The sequence below is a fragment of the Prionailurus viverrinus genome, chromosome E1 (genome assembly GCF_022837055.1).
Source record: "Prionailurus viverrinus isolate Anna chromosome E1, UM_Priviv_1.0, whole genome shotgun sequence".
In the NCBI taxonomy this organism is placed as follows: Eukaryota; Metazoa; Chordata; class Mammalia; order Carnivora; family Felidae; genus Prionailurus; species Prionailurus viverrinus.
Genome location: NC_062574.1, coordinates 14,261,408 through 14,282,817, shown reverse-complemented (window position 1 = coordinate 14,282,817; position 21,410 = coordinate 14,261,408). Strand labels below are relative to the sequence as shown.

Sequence of the window (21,410 nt, the reverse complement as noted above, 5' to 3'; positions counted from 1 at the left end):
TTGTCTACTTGGTTAGAAATACAAGGAAAAGTGTCTCCAAATTATGTTAAACACTTTTTAATTTTTTTAGAGAGTGCTCTCACAGCTCACAAGTAGGGGGGGGAGGGAGAGAGAGAAAGGGAGAGAGGGAGGGGGAGAGAGAGAGAATGAATCTCAAGCAGGATCCATACGCAGCATGGAGCTCAATTTGGGGCTCAGTCCCACGACGCTGGGATCATGCCCTGAGCTGAAATCGAGTTGGATGCTCAACTGACAGTCACCCAGGTGCCCCATGTTAAACACTTATTAAAAGATATTTCTGTTATATTTTTCAAAATGATGGGGCGCCTGGGTGGCTCAGTCGGTTAAGCGGCTGACTTCAGCTCAGGTCATGAGCTTGCGGTCCGTGAGTTCGAGCCCCGCGTCGGGCTCTGTGCTGACAGCTCGGAGCCTGGAGCCTGTTTCCGATTCTGTGTCTCCCTCTCTCTCTGACCCTCCCCTGTTCATGCTCTGTCTCTCTCTGTCTCAAAAATGAATAAACGTTAAAAAAAAAATTTAAAAAAAAAACAAAACAAAATGCTGAAGCCTTCGTTTTTTTATTTTTGAGAAAGACAGACAGAGAGAGAGAGAGAGAGAGAGAGAAAGGGAGAGAATGAGTGGGGGAGGAGCAGAGAGAGAGGGAGACACAGAATTCGAAGCAGGCTCCAGGCTCTGAGCTGTCAGCACAGAGCCCAATGTGAAGCTCGAACCCACAAACCATGACATCATGATGTGAGCCAAAGTTGGATGTTTAACCAACTGAGCCACCCAGGTGACCTTCATTTTTTTTAACTTTCAATGAAAATTATTGTTTTTATTAACATAAACTAGTCCTTTTTTTCCAATTTGATGCTTTCTTATCTTCTACTTTACTTTTTCTAATTTGGGGGAACTCTCATTTGCCTAGAAAATTTTTGTTCATCCCTTTAATTTTCCATTAATCCATAATTTAAGTAGGTCACTTGTGAGGTGGACAGGGGGAGGAGGAGGGGTAGGCAATGGGTTAGACCGGTGATGAGTAGGCAGCTCTTTCTGCCCATAGGTCTGTCCCTGTGCTTTAATAAAATCATCTATTTGCATCAAAAACAATAACAAAAAACAGGTGATGGGTATTAAGGAAGGCACTTGTGATGAGCACCAGGTGTATGTAAATAATAAATCACTAAATTCTACAGCTGAAACTAATATTCCACTATGTTAACTAGCTGGAATTTAAATACAAACTTAGAGAAAAAGTAAGTTTGCCATTTGTAAATGGCACAGAGTTAGATTTTACAGAGGAATTAACTCTCGTGAATTCAATAAATTTTTTGCATGTCTATTACTTGCCAGGCACCTTTAATACATTCAGATATGCTATAATAACAAATCTGTCTGGTCTTCTCTGAGCTATTATTTTAAAAAATATAAATCTTAAGCCATCTTAAAAAATCCTCCTCTGGTTCCTCTGTGTCTGAGCAACCAAGTTAATTTGCATGCTATGACAGGCTCTTCATGACCTGTTCTTTTTTTCATCTTGTTACTCCCCAACCTGCTATCCTATGTCCACTTCAGCCCCACCTACGTGCAATTCTCCAAACTTTCCACCCCCTTCACAAAATTCTGTTCTCTGTACTTGGAATTCTTTCCCCCACCCTTTTTTTTTTTTTAATGTTTGTTTATTTTTAAGACAGAGCACGAATGGGGGAGGGACAAAGAGAGGGAGACACAGAATCCAAAGCAGGCTTTAGGCTCTGAGCTGTCAGCACAGAGCCTGATGCAGGGCTCAAACTCAGACAGCTAACCGAAGTCAGACACTCAACTGACTGAGCCACCCAGGTGCCCCTCCTTCCCCCTTCTATTCAGTCTTCAGGATTCAGTTCAAAGACCCAAGGCCTCTACTAACATCACCCCGTATCACTGCTTTGTCCTGCTCTTCTAACTTCCATTTTCAATTGCCTACTAAATAACCCTACTTGAATATCCCACAGCTTTCTCAGATTGCATATAACCCAAACCGAAAATCTCATCTCCCCAAAAACAAGCTCATTCCCCCTTGATCCCTAACTCAATAAACCAGGTACTACCACCTAGCCTCTTGCTAAATTAGAATCCCAAGCACCACACCTGGCTCACACTCCTTAATTTCTACCATGTTCTGCTCATTCTATTCATGAATTTTTCTCAAATTCATCAGTGATTTCTATCCCTCCTGCCTCTACCTAGTTAGGCCACCAATGTCTAATCTGGATTACTGAAACCATTTCCTACTTACCTCCCTATACCTCCAATCTTAATTTCCCCTGCAACCTATCCTCCGCAATGCTCCTAGACTACTTCTGTCTAAACACAATTCTGAACATGTTATTCCTCTACTTTTATTTTTTTTTTTGATTTTTTTTCCAACTTTTTAAAATTTATTTTTGGGACAGAGAGAGACAGAGCATGAACGGGGGAGGGGCAGAGAGAGAAGGAGACACAGAATCGGAAACAGGCTCCAGGCTCCGAGCCATCAGCCCAGAGCCCGACGTGGGGCTCGAACTCACGGACCGCGAGATCGTGACCTGGCTGAAGTCGGACGCTTAACCGACTGCGCCACCCAGGGGCCCCATCCTCTACTTTTAAATGTTAGTGGATAAGAATGGGGGTGGGTAGCTCTTAAGATACAAGAACCCTTGATGCATGTCCTTAAAATAAATTCCAAACTCCTAAGTGGGCCTTGTAAAGTACTACAAGCATAATCATCTCCAGACTCATCTGTCCACTATCTCTCAGGCACACTCTGCTTTTCCAGTTCCCCTACTGCTCCGTGCTCTGCACATACTGTTCCCTCTACTTGTAACACTCTTCTATCTGGCTAACTCCTAGTCATTCTTCAGCACAACCATGACACCACTTTTGTTTCAAATCATTCTCTAAGTCCCAAAGTCACAGTTGGGTCTCCCTTCTGTGTGATTCTACCATACATCCCACAGATTCTGCCACACCAAATGTGTTTATTTGTCCACTTCCCCTACTAGTGTGTAAACTCCAAACGCGAAGTCACTGTCTTTCTTCTTTATTATGGCTTTTCCAAGAATTTAGCACAAAATGGTTAATCAACAGACATTTTGTTAAGTAATTAAGTACAATGATAGGAACACACAGGAAACCAAGAATAAAAAAAACTGTATCTGTCCTAAAGCTACATGGACAAATAAAACATCCACATATATAACTATGAAACGAAGATTTTTTTTTTTAATTTTTTTTTCAACGTTTATTTATTTTTGGGACAGAGAGAGACAGAGCATGAACGGGGGAGGGGCAGAGAGAGAGGGAGACACAGAATAGGAAACAGGTTCCAGGCTCTGAGCCATCAGCCCAGAGCCCGATGCGGGGCTCAAACTCCCGGACCGCGAGATCGTGACCTGGCTGAAGTCGGACGCTTAACTGACTGCGCCACCCAGGCGCCCCTGAAATGAAGATTTAAGCACGATGGTAGAGATGATCTACACCAAGAGAAATACTAACTCAATCTCTCTAGACCATCTGCACAGTAAGATGCCAAAAATAATTCTTTAGAGCATGTAAAGAAAATACTGGAACTCTTATTTAAATGTTTTTTATTTCTATTTCATATTATGTCGTCTAATGTGCTTAATATAGTAACACAGTGAATTGTACAAGCATTCATATATGGGGTGGTCCTCATATATGGGATGGTCCTCAACTTTTAACTGAGTGACAAAAAAAGCTTGAAAACCATAGTTCTAGGGTATTTGATCTCAACCTTTGTGTATTGTTGAAGGGGGCCTTGATCGCTTTCAGAATCTGATAGAAACTAAGAATTATCTCCCAGAAAAATGAGCATAAATATACATTATTTTTAAACTTTTATAAGATTTCTAGGGTATCTCGGCCTTCAGGTTAAGTCCTGCCCTAGGGCTTCCATTTTTAAAGCCATAAAGAGACTGCTAGTAGAAGAGGTCATCAAAATGTCTCAGGCCCTATTATCCTATTATTCCTTACCTTCCCTTTTCTCCACAATCCTGCTCCTCCTCCTCCCCAGTTGAATCACCACACCTGTCCCCAAGAAGGCTTGGAGTTTCTAGTCTATAACTCCCATAGAGTTTAGGAATGCAGTGAAATATTTCCTTCTCAAAAGTATAACATACACATCAGTTATTCCCAAACCATCACCATAATTTTGCTATTTCCCTAAGTACTCATATTATTATTTCCTTAATTTTTAAAATCAACATTTTTACCAAATTTAACTTTAAATTTGACGACATCCTAAGTATCTGTGAAATCAGTTTTGATGCCTGATGATTTTCCTACTACATCAAAATAAACATACACTTAAAATAAGGACTCTAGACCCTCATCAGCACCAAGTTTTAGAGCACAATCTCAAGGTTTCTGCACTTACTCTGAAATCTCTGTTGGGTAAGTGATAATTCGGAGATCAAGTTTTCTTAAAGCCAGAAAGAAACTTAAAAGTATTTGGTCCAATCCTCTCATTTTACAGTTTAAAAAGATGCATCCCAGACAGGTTAAGTGATTTGTCCAAGATCAGATGAGAAATTTAAGGAAAAGTCTAGGATTAGCATTCAGGTATAGTACTGGCCCAGTATGCTTTCCACTACACTTGTGACCTTTCAGATTACACTAGAATAATACAGTTATCAAGAATTCTTCATCTGTTACCTACCTCACTCTTCCATTCAGATTTATCTGAACATGCTGCTTAAAATCTGGATATTTGGATGCCAGATACGCAAAGTCAGGAGGTTTGTCCTTGTATCTATTCCTTGCATGCATTGATTTACTCAGAGCCATCTTTAAAAAGAAAAAAAAAGGAAAAAAGTCAGCATATTTAGTTTAAAAAAAAAATTAATGGGAAAAAGCTGTGGTTGCCAAGTCAACAGTTATAGCCAACATATTTCTGCTAATCAACTGAGAAAGTAGAAGTTACATTTTTTAAATGTACACAACAAATAAGCATATGAAAAGATGCTTATCATCACCATGAATCATTAGGGAAATGCAAATCAAAACCACAGTATCACTTCATACCCATTAGGATGACTATTATTAAAAAGGAAAAAAAAGAGGGGTGCCTGGGTGGCTCAGTTAGTTAAGCGTTGGACTTTGGCTCAGGTCACGACCTCATGGTTCATGAGTTCAAGCCCCACATCGGGCTCTGTGCTGACAGCTTAGAACCTGCTTCAGATTCTGTCTCCCTCTCTCTCTCTGACCCTCCCCTGCTCGCACTCTCTCTCTAAAATAAATAAACATTTTAAAAAGTTAAAAAAAAAAAAAAAAAAGATAAACGTTGGTGAGGATGTTAGGAAACTGGAGCCTTCACGCACTGAAGGGAGGAATGTGTACAACTGCTGTGGAAAGTTTGGCGGTTCTTTAAAAAGTAGAATTGCCACATGATCCAGCAACTCTCCTCCTAAGCATATACCCAAGAAAAGTGAAAGCATGGATTCAAAGAGATATTTGCACATCAGTGTTCACAGCAGCATTATTCATAACAGCCGAAAGGTAGAAACAATCCCAAATGTCCATAAATGGATAAACCAAATGTGGTACATACATACAATGGAATATTATTCAGTCATAAAAAGGAATAAATTTCTGATACACCCTACAACATGGATGAACCTTAAAAACATTATGTAAGGGAAACAAGCCACGTACAAAAAAGACAAACGTTGTATTTTCCCACTTATAGTAGCAAGAATAGGCAAATTCATATAGAGAGCAGAATAGAGGTTACCAGGGTTTGGGAGGGAGGTAGGAATGTTGAATTATTACTTAGTGGGTACATGGTTTCTGTTTAGGATGAGGAAAAACTTCTAGAAATGGACAGTGGTGATGGTTACACAACACTGAATGCACTTAATGCCACTGAATAGTACACTTAAAAATGGTTAAAATGGTTAACTTTTATGTTATGTATATTTTATCACAGTTTGAAAAATGTATGCAACATATGATTTTTTTTTTTTTTTAAACCATGGGAAGAAAACCGGAAACTATTCTTTTGAAAGCATCAAAGGGGTAGAAGGCAGTATAATCTACAGCCAAGAAGTAATAGTCAGAGGTACTTTTTACAGTGTTCTTGTATGGACTGAATATTTGGTAGTACACCATACAGTCACTAATGTTTCAAAATACACTTTCTTTTTTATAAATTTCAGTCTTGTCATTCCTAGGTAGCTAAAAACCAAATGAAAACAATTTTGTCTTCTTCCAGATTACAAAAAGGGAAAAAAAGTTAATGCATTTATATTGCAAGACAAACACTGGAAGAAAAGCCATTGTAGTGGTTTAGTAAATTGTGCAGTTGGTAATTTGAAAAAATAATTTTTTTATGCTTGTTTATTTTTGAAAGACAGGGACAGAGCATGAGTGGGGGAAGGACAGAGAGAGAGGGAGACACAGAATCCAAAGCAGGCTCCAGGCTCTGAGCTGTCAGCACGGAGCCCGATGTGGGGCTCAAACCCACGAACTGAGAGATCATGGCCTGAGCCGAAGTCGGACACTTAACCAACTGAGCCACCCAGGCGTCCCTAAAAAAATATTTTAGTGTATATCTCAGTGGCAACTGATTTGTATTTTCTTTTTATCACTCTGTATTTTCCATTGTTTTTTATAAGGTGCATTCACCTAAACAAAGTTATGTAAGTCAGAATCTTAAGCATCACTTGCTAGTTCTATACTCCTCTCATATCCCCCAAAATCAACAGTCATGAGGATTTTTACCTGCTAAAATACCTCTCAAATCCATCTATTCCTCCCTATCTTCACAGGTATCAGCCCAATACAAATTAACTTGGATAGCTAAAACAACCTCCTACTTGGCCACACGAAATCAACTCTTACAATTTCCCTTTTCCACTTTGCAGAGATCATCTCCTAAACACAAATCTCATTATGTCTTCCTTCTCCTATGCCCACCTGTTCAAATCTTTATTACTCAGAGGATTAAAAACAAAAACCACTAGGGTGCCTGGGTGGCTCAGCTGGTTAAAGTTAAGCCTCTGACTCTTGATATCTTGATTTCAGCTCCAGTCAGGAAGGCTGCTTAAGATTCTCTCTTCCTCTGCCCCCCACACCCCCTCGCACAGGCTTGCTATCTCACACAAACTCATAGCCCAGCACAGCATGGCCTTACCTAGTTTTTCACCATCAGTTTATGTCACACCTATCCTTGCTCTTTTTTCTGTCCCTCCACTCTGGCAACAGGGTCTTTACACAGTTTATTCCCTTTGTAATGTTCTTTCCTCCTCTTCACCTACTGAATTCCTACTTATCCTTTAAGTTTTTATTTATTTATTTTTGAGAGAGAGAGAGAGAGCACAGCCAGAGTGCAGCCAGCAAGTGGGAGAGGGACAGAGAAAACGAGAATCCTAAGCAGGCTCCACACTGTCAGCACAGAGCCTGATGTGAGGCTGCAATTCTCTAACCCAACTGTGAGATCATGACCGGAACGGATATCAAGAGTCAGACGCTTAATAGATTGAGCCACCCAGGCACCCCTCCTACTCATTTTTACTCTTACAGTTCAAACATCTCTTCTTCAGGAAAGTGTTTCTTCCCTAATCTCACTAGTTAAATCATATTCCCTTATTATAGTGTCTCCTGGCAACAAGCACCTTTCCTTTGTAGGCTTATTAGAGATGTAACTTTACATAGTAATGGATCTAACACTCTATTTCAGGTTTTTGACAGCTTTCTACACTGAAAAAACATTTTTTTAAATTTTTTAATTCAAGTATAATTACCATAACGTTATATTAGTTTCAGGTGTATGATATAATGGTTCAACAATTATAAATATTCCTCTGGGCTCATCAAAGTAAGTGTACTCTTTTTTTTTTTAACGTTTATTTATTTTTGAGACAGAGAGAGATACAGCATGAATGGGGGAGGGTCAGAGAGAGGGAGACACAGAATCTGAAACAGGCTCCAGGCTCTGAGCTGTCAGCACAGAGCCAGACGCGGGGCTCAAACTCACGGACCGCGAGATCAGACCTGAGCCGAAGTCAGACGCTTAACCAACTGAGCCACCCAGGCGCCCCAAACTAAGTGTACTCTTAATCCCCCCCACCCACCTCCCCACCTCCCCTCTGGCAACCACTAGTTTGTTGTTTGCATTTAGGAGTCTGTTTTTTGGGAGGCACTTGGGTGGTTCAGTCTGTTAAGCATCCAACTCCTGATTTCAGCTCAGGTCCTGATCTCATAATCGTGGGATAGAGCCCTAAGCCAGGCTCTGAGCTGAGCTGAACGTGGAGCCTGCTAGGAATTGTCTCTCCCCACCCCCTTCTCTACAGACATGCGCTATCTCTCTCTCTCTCTCTCTCTCTCAAAAATAAACATCTAAAAGAAAAGAGTCTTTTTTTGCTCATCTACCTTTGTTTCTTTAAATTCCACATGAGTGAAATCATATGGTATTTGTCTTTCTTTGACTTATCTCACTTAGCATTATATCCTCTAGGTCCACCCATGTTGTTGCAAATGGCAAGATTTCATTCTTTTTTAAATTTTTTTAATGTTTGTATTTACTTTTGAGAGACAGAGACCAAGTGCGAGTGGGAGTGTGGGGGAGGGAGAGAGGAAGAGAAAGGGAGAGAGAAAGAAAGAGAGAGAGGGAGGGAGACACAGAATCCGAAGCAAGCTCCAGGTTCTGAGCCGTCAGTACAAAGCCTGATGTAGGGCTTGAACACGTGAACTACCAAAAGACCATGACCTGAGTGGAAGTCGGATGCTTAACCAACTGAGCCACCCAGGCGCCCCAAGATTTCATTCTTTTTAATAGCTGAGTAATATTCCATCATGTATATATACACCTTTTTAAAAATATATACCTTTTAAAAAAAATTTTAGTGTTTATTTATTTTTGAGAGAGACATGTGCAAACCAGGGGAGGGGCAGAGAAAGAGGGAGACACAGAATCCAAAGCAGGATCCAGGCTCTGAGCTGTGAGCACAGAGCCCGACATGGGGCTCAAACCCACGAACCGTGAGATCATGACCTGAGCCGAAGTCAGACACTTAACCAACTGAGCTACCCAGGCACCCCAACTTTCAAAGCATTCTAGGCTTTTCCCTCAAAGTTCTTTAGTTTACATTTGTCTGTCCTATCCCCCACCCCACCTCCCAAGCTGCAACCATGTCCATCTTATTGTTTATTCCATCCACCAGCAACTGGCATACAATAAATATTTGTTAGGTCAATGAATAATTCAGAATTTAGGGGAATTAATAGTCACCTGAAAGCTTTTCAGCATACTAAACTACCACCTTTTGCCCCTAACGTTATCACAGAAACTCACTACATACAAGTTTTAATTTCCTAACGTTAATATACCCTTACAGACTATCAAGAAAGAGGGGAGCATAAAACTAGGACAAGAACCAGTCCCCATGAAAAAGTTGTATAAGGGGCACCTGGCTGGCTCAGTCAGTACAACATGTGACTCTTGATCTTGGGGTTGTAAGTTCAAGCCCTATGTTGGGTGTAAAGATTACTTAAAAATAAAATTTAAAAAAGATTAAAAAAATTAAAAAAAAATTTTTTTAATTAAAAAAATAAAATAAAGTAAATAAATAAATAATAAAATTAAGGGGCGCCTGGGTGGCTCAGTCGGTTGGGCAACCAACTCCACCCAGGTCATGATCTCACAGATCATGAGTTTGAGCCCTTCATCAGGCTCTGTGCTGACAGCTCAGAGCCTGAAGCCTGCTTTGGATTCTGTGTCTCCCTCTCTTTCTGCCCCTCCCCCACTCATGTTCTATCTCTCTCCTTCAAGAGTAAATAAACATCAGGGGCGCCTGGGTGGCTCAGTCGGTTAAGCGTCTGACTTCAGCTCAGGTCATGATCTTGTGGTTCATGAGTTCAAGACCCACATCGGGCTCTGTGCTGACAGCTCAGAGCCCGGAGCTTGCTTCAGATTCTGTCTATGTCTCTCTCTGCCCCTTCCCCACTCATGCTCTGTCTCTTTCTCAAATATAAATAAAACATTTAAAAACAAATTTTTTAAGAGTAAATAAACATCGGGGCGCCTGGGTGGCGCAGTCAGTTAAGCGTCTGACTTCAGCCAGGTCACGATCTCGCGGTCCGTGAGTTCGAGCCCCGCGTCAGGCTCTGGGCTGATGGCTCAGAGCCTGGATCCTGTTTCCGATTCTGTGTCTCCCTCTCTCTCTGCCCCTCCCCCGTTCATGCTCTGTCTCTCTCTGTCCCAAAAATAAATAAACGTTGAAAAAAAAATTTAAAAAAAAAAGAGTAAATAAACATCAAAAAAATATTTTTAATAAACAGATTAAATTTAATTTAAAAAAAAAGGAAAATGTTCTCCTTTCTTGTGATTCTGGCAAGCAACAAAAGTACCCTAACAGTAATTTCAAGAGACATTGGTATGTAAGGCTCTGCAACACATTTAAGATTCTAAAGACTGCATACATGACATCAGTGTACACACGACACTCTGAACATATGTGGAACAAATTAAATTACAGATACAGCAAACTCAATTCATGTCCTACATTAATCAACCCTTCTGATTAGAATACATACAGAAAAAATCAATAAAGCCACCCTTTTGCTAACCAATCTCCTAATGCAGGCAATGGAGTCTTAGCTAAATCTTATTCTTCTGAGTATCAACACTTAGCTGGAATAAACATTGTCACTTCCCACTTCTCTCTAACTTAATCTTTCTCTTCCTGGCTCATTCTTTTTTTTTTTTACATTTTTTTCCCCAACGTTTTTATTTATTTTGGGACAGAGAGAGACAGAGCATGAACGGGGGAGGGGCAGAGAGAGAGGGAGACACAGAATCGGAAACAGGCTCCAGGCTCCGAGCCATCAGCCCAGAGCCCGACGCGGGGCTTGAACTCACGGACCGCGAGATCGTGACCTGGCTGCAGTCGGACGCTTAACCGACTGCGCCACCCAGGCGCCCCTTCCTGGCTCATTCTTATCCAGTCACACTGCCCTCCTTGTTTGTTTGTTTGTTTGTTTGTTTTTTAATCAAATCTGGCACACTCCTGACTCAGGGCTTTTGTACTTGGTCTGTATAAACTGCTCTTGCCCCAGAAGTACATACATATAAGGTGCCTCACCTTTTTCAGGCCTTTGATAAAACCTCACCTTCTCACTGATGCCTTTCCCACTTTTTAAAAATTATTATTTTTTAAAGTATGCTCCATGCCCAACGTGGGGTCTGAACTAACCACCCCTCTATCAAAAGTAGCATGCTCTATCAACTGAGCCAGCCAAGGCGCCCCAGATGCCCTTCCTTAGTGCAGTGAGTTAACACACTCCACTCCCTTAAAAGTTTCGGTACTCTACATAGAACTTACCCATCCGATATTCCATACACAGCATTTACTTACTTTTCAAAACTGCCCTGCCAGTAAACTTCATGTGGGAAAATATTTTGTCTATCTTGTTCACTGTGATATCCCCGCGCCTAAATTAGGGCCTGGGAGAGTAGACACTCTTAAGTATTTGTTGACTGAACACACGATGAAACTTTTCACTATCCCAGAACACTAAAACACAGCACTCTCATTCTTTGTAGAACAGCCCTCAACTGGACACTCAAAAAGGATGCCTCTTGTGGGTTACCCGGGTCAGTCCAGAAAGCCAAAGGAGTACACCCTTGAACCTGAGGCTTCGCTTTTCTTTGATCTTTACCATCTCCATGCTGTTTCCTTGGTTTCTCCTAACCCTCTTAGTAACAGTCTTAAACTACCGTTTATCTTAACACAAAAGAATCTAAATTCCGCTTCGAATTCAAATTTCCGCTTCCAACTCGAAATTTCTTCTGCATAAATTTCTCCCAGTTCAACCCCCATCTCCGTTTTCTCACTTTGCCTTCCTTCATTCATAACTCTGACTTTTTCCTCTAGTTCCGCCATTGCCAGTTCTCCATCTCCTCCACTCCTCCCACACATTCATCTTATCCACCCAGTCTTCCCGTCTCAGTTTCGGATCTCTCTAAACTTCCTCAGCCCCTGGGACCTCTCTCACTTCAATCCTAGCCTCCATTCTATACGCCAACTCCTCCCAGCCGCCCCACCACCATTACCCCCCTCCACGTGCGCGCGCGCGCGCACCCACCCACCCAAACCGTTCACTCACCCATGTGGTCTGTCCCCCTAGACCCAAAGTCAGTACCTCACAGGTGCAGAATCCGCGCGCGCACGCACGCAAACACACACACATACACCCATCGGGTCTGTCTCCCCAGGCCCGAAGTCAGCAACTCACCAGCCCAGGACCCGAGAATAAGGAACTCGGGCCATACATAGGTTAAATGACCTCTCCTCCCACCCAAGAAATATTAAATGACTCACATCTGAAGTCAACGTTTCTTCAAGAAGACCAGTCTGGAGTAGGCCTCTTTAACCCTAGAGTCTTAAACCACCCGCAGAGCGAAGCGCCTAGAAACGCAGATGTTACGCTCCAAGTGCGCCGCCATGTTGGGCAGCCATTTAGCCTCGTGATTGGACGAAGCACTCTCGCGCGACCTGTAGCAGAGTCTGAAGAAAGAAAGAACCGTCGCGATATCTGGAGTTTGAGGCTCCTGACACAAGGAAGGGGCGTGGTAGCAAGCGGAGTGTTTTTGCTAGAGGGTATCTGGCGTAAAATCGGTTTGAGAACTTGTTTTTCGTTTGTTTGTTTTTTAATGTAGATTTTTAAAAATGTAGCTTTCTGGGTCCCACTTCAGACTTCCTAAATCACTCTCGGGGGTTGGGCAGGAATATGAGAACGGCGGGGGGAGGGGACTTTAGGATTTGATGGCGAGCAGTTAGCGTTTATTGTGCAACAGGTCTCTCTCTTCGTATGTTGCCTCATTTAATCATGACAGATGAACCTGTGGTGTGGGAAGGCGTAATCGCATTTACAGCATCAAAACTGGGGATCAGAAATATTAAGTCGTTTGTTCAAAATCTCACACCGGATGACACTAAGTCCATGTTCTTTGTCTCCTCACCTGCCACTTGAGCTGGAAGCTCTATTAAATGCTTTTCATTTTTCTTTTCAACTCGGTTATACTTTCTTTCACCCTCTGGTAAGTAGAGTGAGCATTAGTCTCATTTCATAATGGAGACAAAAAGATAAACCGCTTTAAAAAGGTATACAACTTAAGCTAGGACTAAAGTCATTCTCTGGGCCCTCACGTGTTAACTTTTTCCATTAAAGCTTGCCTGAGTCCTAGTAATTAATTTGAAAGCTTCTGGCAAAGTGCTGCTGTAAAATTGAGAGATAGAGGCTAAGAAATGGAGACTTCAGCTTTATGCAGAACAAAGTGTATAGGCAGTCACCCAAGGAAAGGTGAGGAGGTGCTCTCATCTATTGTGTAACACACACCACCCTAAAATATATAGCTTAAAACAACAATTTTATTTACTCACTGTTCTTCAGTCTAGGCTGGAATTAGTCCATCTGTTCTTGTTCTGTCCTTGCTGCTCATGGTAGCATCAGCTGGTGGCTGGTTCAGCTGGAGTGACTGGGCCCCCCTCTCCCTGTAGTCTCAAATTTTCTCCCTCTCCATGTGACCTTTCCATATAATTTCTCCAGCAGAGTAGCCAGACTTCTTACATATTAGCTCAGAGATCCCAAAAAGGCAAAAGTGTAAGTTTCTGGGCCTTCTTAAGGCTTAGGCCCAGAACCGGTGCTTTCATTATTCACTAAATTCTATTTGTTAAAGCAGATCAAAGGGCCAGCCAGATTCAAGAGGAAGGTATCCTGGAGTTCCAAGTTATACTCTCAATACTGGAAGCTGTGGTTTGCTGATCTACCAATGAATAGAAAACCACAGAAAGTTTTCTCTTTAGTTGTAGTGACTTTGGTACTGGTTATTTTTACAGTATTTAGTGCTGGCTTCTGGAAAGGTGAAAGAGAAAATGGTTTGGGAGGTATGACTGGTAGGGTTGTAAGATGCTGGTGAATTTCTCTGTTAGCTCCAAACAGAGATCTGACTCCCCTGTGGGTCAAACCAGAGAGATCCTAGCTTTATGGGGTTTAAATCATGCCCCCGACCACTTACTAACCCCATGATAATGGACAATTTACTTACAACATCCAAGCCTGAGTTTTCTCAATATTGCCAAACAGGATAGTAATCTCATATGGTTGTTGTGAGAAATCAGATAATGCATATAAAGCAGCATAGTTTCTAGCACATAGTAAGTTATCATTATTACTATTATTATTCCTTATAATTTCTTTGTCAGTTTCCATTTTTAAAAAATTATTTCAGGGGCACCTGGGTGGCTCAGTCGGTTAAGTGTTCAACTTCAGCTCAGGTCATGATCTCACAGTTTGTGGGTTCAAGCCCCGCATCAGGCTCTGTGCTGACAGCTCAGAGCCTGGAGCCTGCTTCGGATTCTGTGTCTCCCTCTCTCTCTGCCCCTCCCCCGCTCATGCTCTGTCTCTCTCTCTCTCTCTCTCTCTCTCTCTCTGTCAAAAATAAATAAAAACATTGAAAAAATTTTTAAAAAATTATTTCATAATGATAAAACATGTTCACTATAGAAAATTTGTAAAAATTTTAAATAATACAGGAAAGTATGATAAAGAAAGCAAAAAGTATCTAAAAATCTCACCACCTAGAGCCAATTACCAGAAGCTGATAACCTTACTTCCAGACCTCTGTTTTCATAAGGATATATAACTAAACAATTTTTATATATTTTTTCTCAGATATAAATCTTGGAGGTTCTCCTACCTCAATTAATATAGTTCTAGATTAATGCGATGGGTCCATAGTATTCCATTTTATGGATGTGCCACAATTTTTTGAAACTATTTTCCCTATAGGTGAACATAGATTGGCCTGCTGTTATGGTACAATGATGACTACATCTCCCTTAAAAAATTTTTTTACGTTAAAATTGTCTAGAGACTCCACAAAATAGATTAATAACATACTCAACATCAGATTCCTATGGCTTATCTCTCTGACTTACCCTCAAATTCCCAGGAATTTAATCTTGTAAGAGAAGTCTGTCCAACTTCAACACAGTATAGGAGTTCAATTAGTCTATTACATTCTTTCCTTTTTGCTGCCTCTTTGTAGTAGGAAATTGATTCTGCACATTTAGTGGGTAATGCTGCTAATTCTGAAATTTTACATATTTGGTACCAGATCTGCTTTCAGCATCAGCCATCTCCTGGGCTGAAGTCAACCCTTGAGGGCATCATCCTGAATTCCCATTTTACTGAAGTTAATTATTTCCAAGACCCAGTTACTCTACCCTGCCACTCTCCTTTGGCCAGGACTAGACAGTCAACATCCACACATCTCTCTAACTTCATGTCTTAGGGAGTAATGATTGAATGTCAATTCCCAGAAGACCATGGCCTCCTTATGTCAATGTATTCAGCTCCTTTTTAGGGACCAAGTTAATATTTCAAAAATCTAATGGCCACCTTAATTAAGTCGTAAGAACTATGCCCTTATCCCAAAACAATGACTGTTTCTCAGCCTTACATTTACATAACTGAGGGAGCTGCTCAAGTGATGCTTTATATTTAGGACACCATATTTTTCATTTTTATAAATAATGTTGAATTCTTTGAAGACTCAAAAAGTAAATTTCAAAAATTAATAGCTGGAAGAAGAACTGGATCTAAATGTACATTTGACTACTTCCTGTTCCAAGTTGCATAAAACAGAATATATTAATTTAAAAGCAATAAATTCCAAATAGGACTGAAAACCAGAAATAACGCCATTGACGGATCAGAAAATTGGGGGATATTCTGAAAAACCAGGACACGGATAGGAATAACAACTAAAATGCCAAGGGTTTTTTTTATAGGGAAATGCAGATGATTTTGAAACATATCTGGAAAACGAAATGTGCAACAATAGCTGATAATAGTGTTTTCCACTTGGAAAAAATTATACCACACATAAAATGAACCCCATATGGATAATAAAACAATCATAAAAATAAAATTAACTATAGAAGTGTTAGAAGAATGCAGAAAAATGTTTTTATAAAAAGAATGGGGAGGGTCTCCTAAAGACACAAAGCTCAAAAACCATAAAGGTTGCTAAATTTGGTTACATAAAAATTAAAAAATTCAGGGGCGCCTGGGTGGCTCAGTCAGTTAGGCATCCGACTTCGGCTCAGGTCACGATCTCGCGGTCCGTGAGTTCGAGCCCCGCGTCAGACTCTGTGCTGACAGCTCAGAGCCTGGAGCCTGTTTCAGATTCTATGTCTTCCTCTCTCTGACCGTCCCCTGTTCATCCTCTGTCTCTCTCTGTCTCAAAAATAAATAAACGTTAAAAAAAATTTTTTTAATTAAAAAATTCAATATAACAAAAGATACTACAAATAATTGACAATAAACAGAAAATATTTGTGATATATATAACAGAGTTAATATCCAAGATACGTTCTCAAACAACATCAAATCAATAATCCAATGTTAAAATGATTGATCTATACAAAAAAGAAATTCACAAAAGACCATATATAGTTGACCTATGAAAATATATTAAAAGTTCTCAAATGCATAAATAGTCATACAAAGGTAGAGTTAAATAACTGTAAGTACCACTTTGAACACATCATATTAATAAAAATTAAAAATATTGAGGGGCGCCTGGGTGGCGCAGTCGGTTAAGCGTCCGACTTCAGCCAGGTCACGATCTCGCAGTCCGTGAGTTCGAGCCCCGCATCGGGCTCTGGGCTGATGGCTCAGAGCCTGGAGCCTGTTTCCGATTCTGTGTCTCCTTCTCTCTCTGCCCCTCCCCCGTTCATGCTCTGTCTCTCTCTGTCCCAAAAATAAATAAACGTTGAAAAAAAAAATTTAAAAAAAAAAAAAAAAAAATTAAAAATATTGATAATGTCCAACCATGGCAAAGGTTAGTGTGTTAGTTAGTTTTTGCTGTGTAACAAGCCATCCTAAAATTTAGTGGCTTAAAACAACAGGCATTAATTATTACAATTCTGTATATCAGCTGAGTAGTTATTGGGGTTCACTGATATCTGCAGTTTTCTAGATGTTAAGCTGAGGCTTGGATGATCTGAGATGACCTTACATGTCTGGCAGTTAGGAGGCTGGTTGGTGTAGGGTCAGGGTCAGGAAACTACTGCCAGTGGGCCAAATCTGGCCACACTGATTTATTTACATATGGTTTACGGAAACAGCAGAGTTGAGTAGTTGCAAGAAAGGCCATATAGCCCACAAAGCTGAAAATATTTATCATGTGGCCCTATACAGAAAAAGGTTGCCAACCCCTGGTTAGGAGGCCTAAGCTGGGAGTGCTTGTCTCTGCTTCACATGGTTTCTCACCCTCCAGTAGCATAGACTGGGTTTACTCACATGGCAGCAACATTCCAAGAATGTTTATCTAATAAGAGATAAAAGAGATTTATTTTTTTTTTAAAGAATTTACTTTTTCATTTTTATTTTTTTAATGTTTTATTTATTTTTGAGAGAGACAAAAAGAGTGCAAGCTGAGGAGGGTCAGAGAGAGAGGGAGAGAGAGAATCTGAAGCAGGCTCCAGGCTCTGAGCTGTTAGCACAGAGCCCCCAACATGGGGCTGGAACCCATGAACTCGAGATCATGACCTGAGCCAAAGTACAACACTTAACCAACTGAGCCACCCAGGTGCCCCTGAGATGAAAGAGATTTAGAAGAGGGGCGCCTGGGTGGCTTAGTCGGTTGAGCATCTGACTCTTGATTTCAGCTCAAGTCATGATCCCAGGGTCTTGGGATCTAGCCCCATGTTGGGCTTCACACTGAGGGTGGAGCCTGCTTAAGATTTTGAGATTCTCTCTCTCTCTTTCCCTCTGCCCCTCTCCCCTGTTCACATGCATGTGCTCGCTCTCGCTCTCTCTCTCTCTCTCTCTCTCTCTCCCTAAAATAAAAAATAAAGACATTTAGTAGACATATCCAGGGGTGCCTGGGTGGCTCAGTCGGGTAAGCTTTCAACTTCAACTCAGGTCATGATCTCACAGTCTGTGGGTTTGAGCCCTGCATCGGGCTCTGTGCTGACAGGTCAGAGCCCGGAACCTGTTTCAGATCCTGTGTCTCTGCCCCTCTCCCACTTGTGCTCTGTCTCTCTCTCTCTCTCTCAAAAATAAACATTAAAAAATAAAAAAAAAAAATTTAATTAGAAGATATATCCAGAAGCTCCAACTCTGTTTAGTAGGAGTTCTAGAAGGTGAGAACACAGAAAATGAAAGAATCATGGGGCGGGGGGGGGGGGGGGGGGGGGGGGGAAGAATAATGGAAGAAAATTTCCTAAAGCTGAGAATGATAGAAGTCTTCAGATTGAAAGAGTTCACTGGTACTAAACTGAATGAATTTTAAATTTTTAAAAAATGTTTATTTTTGAGACAAAGGGAGACAGAGTGTGAGTCGGGGAGGGGCAGAGAGCAAGGGAGACATAGAATTCGAAGCAGGCTCCAGGCTCTGAGCTGTCAGCACAGAGCCTGGTGAGGGTCTCGAACTCATGAACTGTGAGATCATGACCTGAGCTGAAGTCGGACGCTCAACGGACTGAGCCACCCAGGCGCCCCTAAACTGAATCAATTTTAAAAGACCCACACCATGTCAAGTTGTCAGTATGGACTCTAGTCCAATGTGACTGATGTCCTTATAAGGAGAGGAGATTAGGTCACAGACAACACAGAGGAGCAACCATATAAGGACACAGCAAAAAGGCAGCCATTTATGAACCAAGGAGAGAGGCCTCAGAAGAAACAAAATCTGCCAACACTTTGATCTTGGACTTCTAGCCTCCAGAATTGTGAGAAAATAAATCTTTGTTGTTAATAGGCCACTTAGTCTGCGTTAGTATTTTGTTAGAGCAACCCTAGCTAAGGAATACAGCCTACTTGGTTACATTTATTATTAAGTATTTTATCCTTTTTGTTGCTATTGTAAATGGAATTGTTTTCTTAATTTCCTTTTCAGATTGTTCGTTGTTAGTATACAAAAATGCAACTGATTTTTGTGTGATAAACAGGCATGCCTGTGTGTAAAAGCAGGCACTTTTGTCTTGTTAATCTTAAAGGAAAGCATTTGGTCTTTAACCATTGAGTATGACATTAATTGTGGGCTTTTCATACATAGCCTTTGTTATGTTGAGATAATTTCCTTCTATTTTTAGTTTGTTGAGGGTTTTTGTCAAGAATGGGTGTCGACATTTGTCAAGTGCTTTTCCTGTGCCGGTTGAGATGATGTGGGTTTTTTTCCCCTTCATTTTTTTGATGTGGTGTATTAATTGATTGATTTTCATGTTAAACCATCCCTGCTTTCCAGGAATAGACCCACTTGGTCATGGTGTATAATCCTTTTCATATGCTATTGAATTCAATTTGCTTGTAGTTGGTTGAGAATTTTGGCATTGGTGTTTATAAAAGACATTGATCTGGGGCGCCTGGGTGGCTCAGTTGGTTAAGCATCCGACTTCAGCTCAGGTCACGATCTCCCAGTTTGTGAGTTCGAACCCCGCGTCGGGCTCTGTGCTGACAGCTCAGAGCCTGGAGCCTACTTCCGATTCTGTGTCTCCCCCTCTTCCTGCCCCTCCCCCACTTGTACTCTGTGTCTCTCTCTTTAAAAAAATTAAAAATTAAAATAAAATAAAAGACATTGATCTGTGGGGGTTTTGTTTGTTTTTGTTTTTGTTTTGTAGTATCTTTAATTTGGGTATCAGGTTATTGCTGGCCTCATAGAATGAATTTGGAAGTGTTTCCAAAATAATAAAGTAAGTAGAGTTAGGGAGACTTGGTGGCTCAGTCAGTTAAGTATCTGACTCGATTTTGGCTCAGGTCATGATCTCACACTTTGTGATATCTTGCCCCAAGTAGGGTTCTGTGCTGACAGTGCAGAGCCTGCTTGGGATTCTCTTTCTCCCTTTCTGTCTGCCCTTCCCGCCCCATGCATGGGGTCTCTCTCTCTCAAAATAAATAAATAAACTTTTTTTTTTTAAGTCAAATTTTCCTTAAAAAAATAAAAGTAGCATTAACCTTGACCATGGCTGTGAAACAGATCTGGAACTTTTTCAACTTGCAAAACTAAAACCCTATATCCATTAAACAACCACTCCCCTTTTCCTCCTCCCTCCAGGCCTTGGTAACCACCATTCTACTTTCTGTTTCTATGACTTTGACTATTTTAGAAAGTTTATATAAGTGGAATCATATAGTATTTGTCTTTTGGTGACTGGCTTATCTCATTTGAATATCATTTTTAATCCATTGATTTGTCCTTTTGGTAATTCATGTAGTCCCCACATATGCTTCAGTTTATTTCTAGACTTGTTTTCTTGATCTGTCTGCTACTTCTATACACGTACACATTTGTTTTAATTATTGTAGCTTTCTATTTTCTAACTTTTCTCACATGTTTATGCTTCCAGATAAACTCTAGAACCATTTTGTTAAATTTTCTACAAAAATCCTTTTTTTAATTTTTTAATTTTTTTGGTTTTTATTGTCATTACATTAAATATACAGATCGATTTTGAGAAGATTAGCATCTCCACAATATTGACTCTTCCATTTGTTTTTTTGTTTTGTTCTGTTTTAAGTAGACTGCATGCCCAGTGCGGAGCCCAATGCAGGGCTTGAACTCACCACCCTGAGATCAAGACCTGAGCTGAGATCAAGAGTCAGATGCTTAACTGACTGAGCCTCTCAGGTGCCCCTCTTGCACTTATATTTAATAAGACTTCATACTAGCATACAAGACCATTTGCAGCAGAGTCCCATCCTTCCTTTCTCGGCCACGTTTAGTCTCCTTCCAGTCAAACTCACTGTGATCGGGTCCCCAAACACATTTAATGCTTCATGTTCTTTTCTGCCTCTCTTTCTTTCTTTTCTGCCTCTCTGCCTGGTCTCTCATCCTGAAATGTCCTCCTCTTCTCCTCCTCATAATTTCTACTGGTCCACATCCTTTTTTTAAATAATTTTTTTTAATGTTTATTTTTGAGAGAGATAGAGTGTGAGTGGGGGAGGGGCAGAGATCAAGGGAAACACAGAATTGGAAGCAGACTCCAGGCTCTGAGCTGACAGCACAGAGTCCAACTCGGGGCTTGAACTCATAAACTGTGAAATCATGACCTGAGCTGAAGTGGGACGCTTAACCGACTGAGCCACCCAGGCACCCCTGGTCCACATCCTACACATACTTTATGTCCCATCACAAATTGCCATATCACCCTAATACTTCCTGATTCCTTCATCCAGATGTGACTTGAAACTCCATAGGGGTAAAAAAAAAAAAAGTGTGTTACTTTATTAAGGTGCCCACCCCAATTTTCTCTCTCTTGTTATTTGTGTTGTTCTCTTATTGGTCCACAATCAACAGTTATGCATTAGAGCAACAGGTTTCAATGAAGAGGGCCCATTAGAATCCAGGGAAAGCTTTTTTAAAG

The 21,410-nt window shown here is 40.9% G+C and overlaps 1 protein-coding gene across 3 annotated transcripts in view; it reads right to left on the bottom strand.

Annotated features, from left to right (window-relative positions):
• The window catches only part of METTL16 (methyltransferase 16, N6-methyladenosine), an 82,315-nt gene extending 69,824 nt beyond the window's left edge, over window positions 1–12,491 (bottom strand). The window contains exons 1-3 of one of the 3 annotated variants that reach the window (XM_047832706.1): window positions 12,357–12,491; window positions 11,358–11,479; window positions 4,694–4,821 (exon numbers count right to left, since the gene is read on the bottom strand). In XM_047832706.1, coding sequence (XP_047688662.1) covers window positions 4,694–4,821 — 128 coding nt within the window. In that variant the 5' untranslated portion in view covers window positions 11,358–11,479; window positions 12,357–12,491. The remainder of the gene's footprint in view (window positions 1–4,693; window positions 4,822–11,357; window positions 11,480–12,356) is intronic. The other 2 variants (XM_047832705.1, XM_047832704.1) reach the window with 2 other exon arrangements.
• Window positions 12,492–21,410: the final 8,919 nt, after the last annotated feature.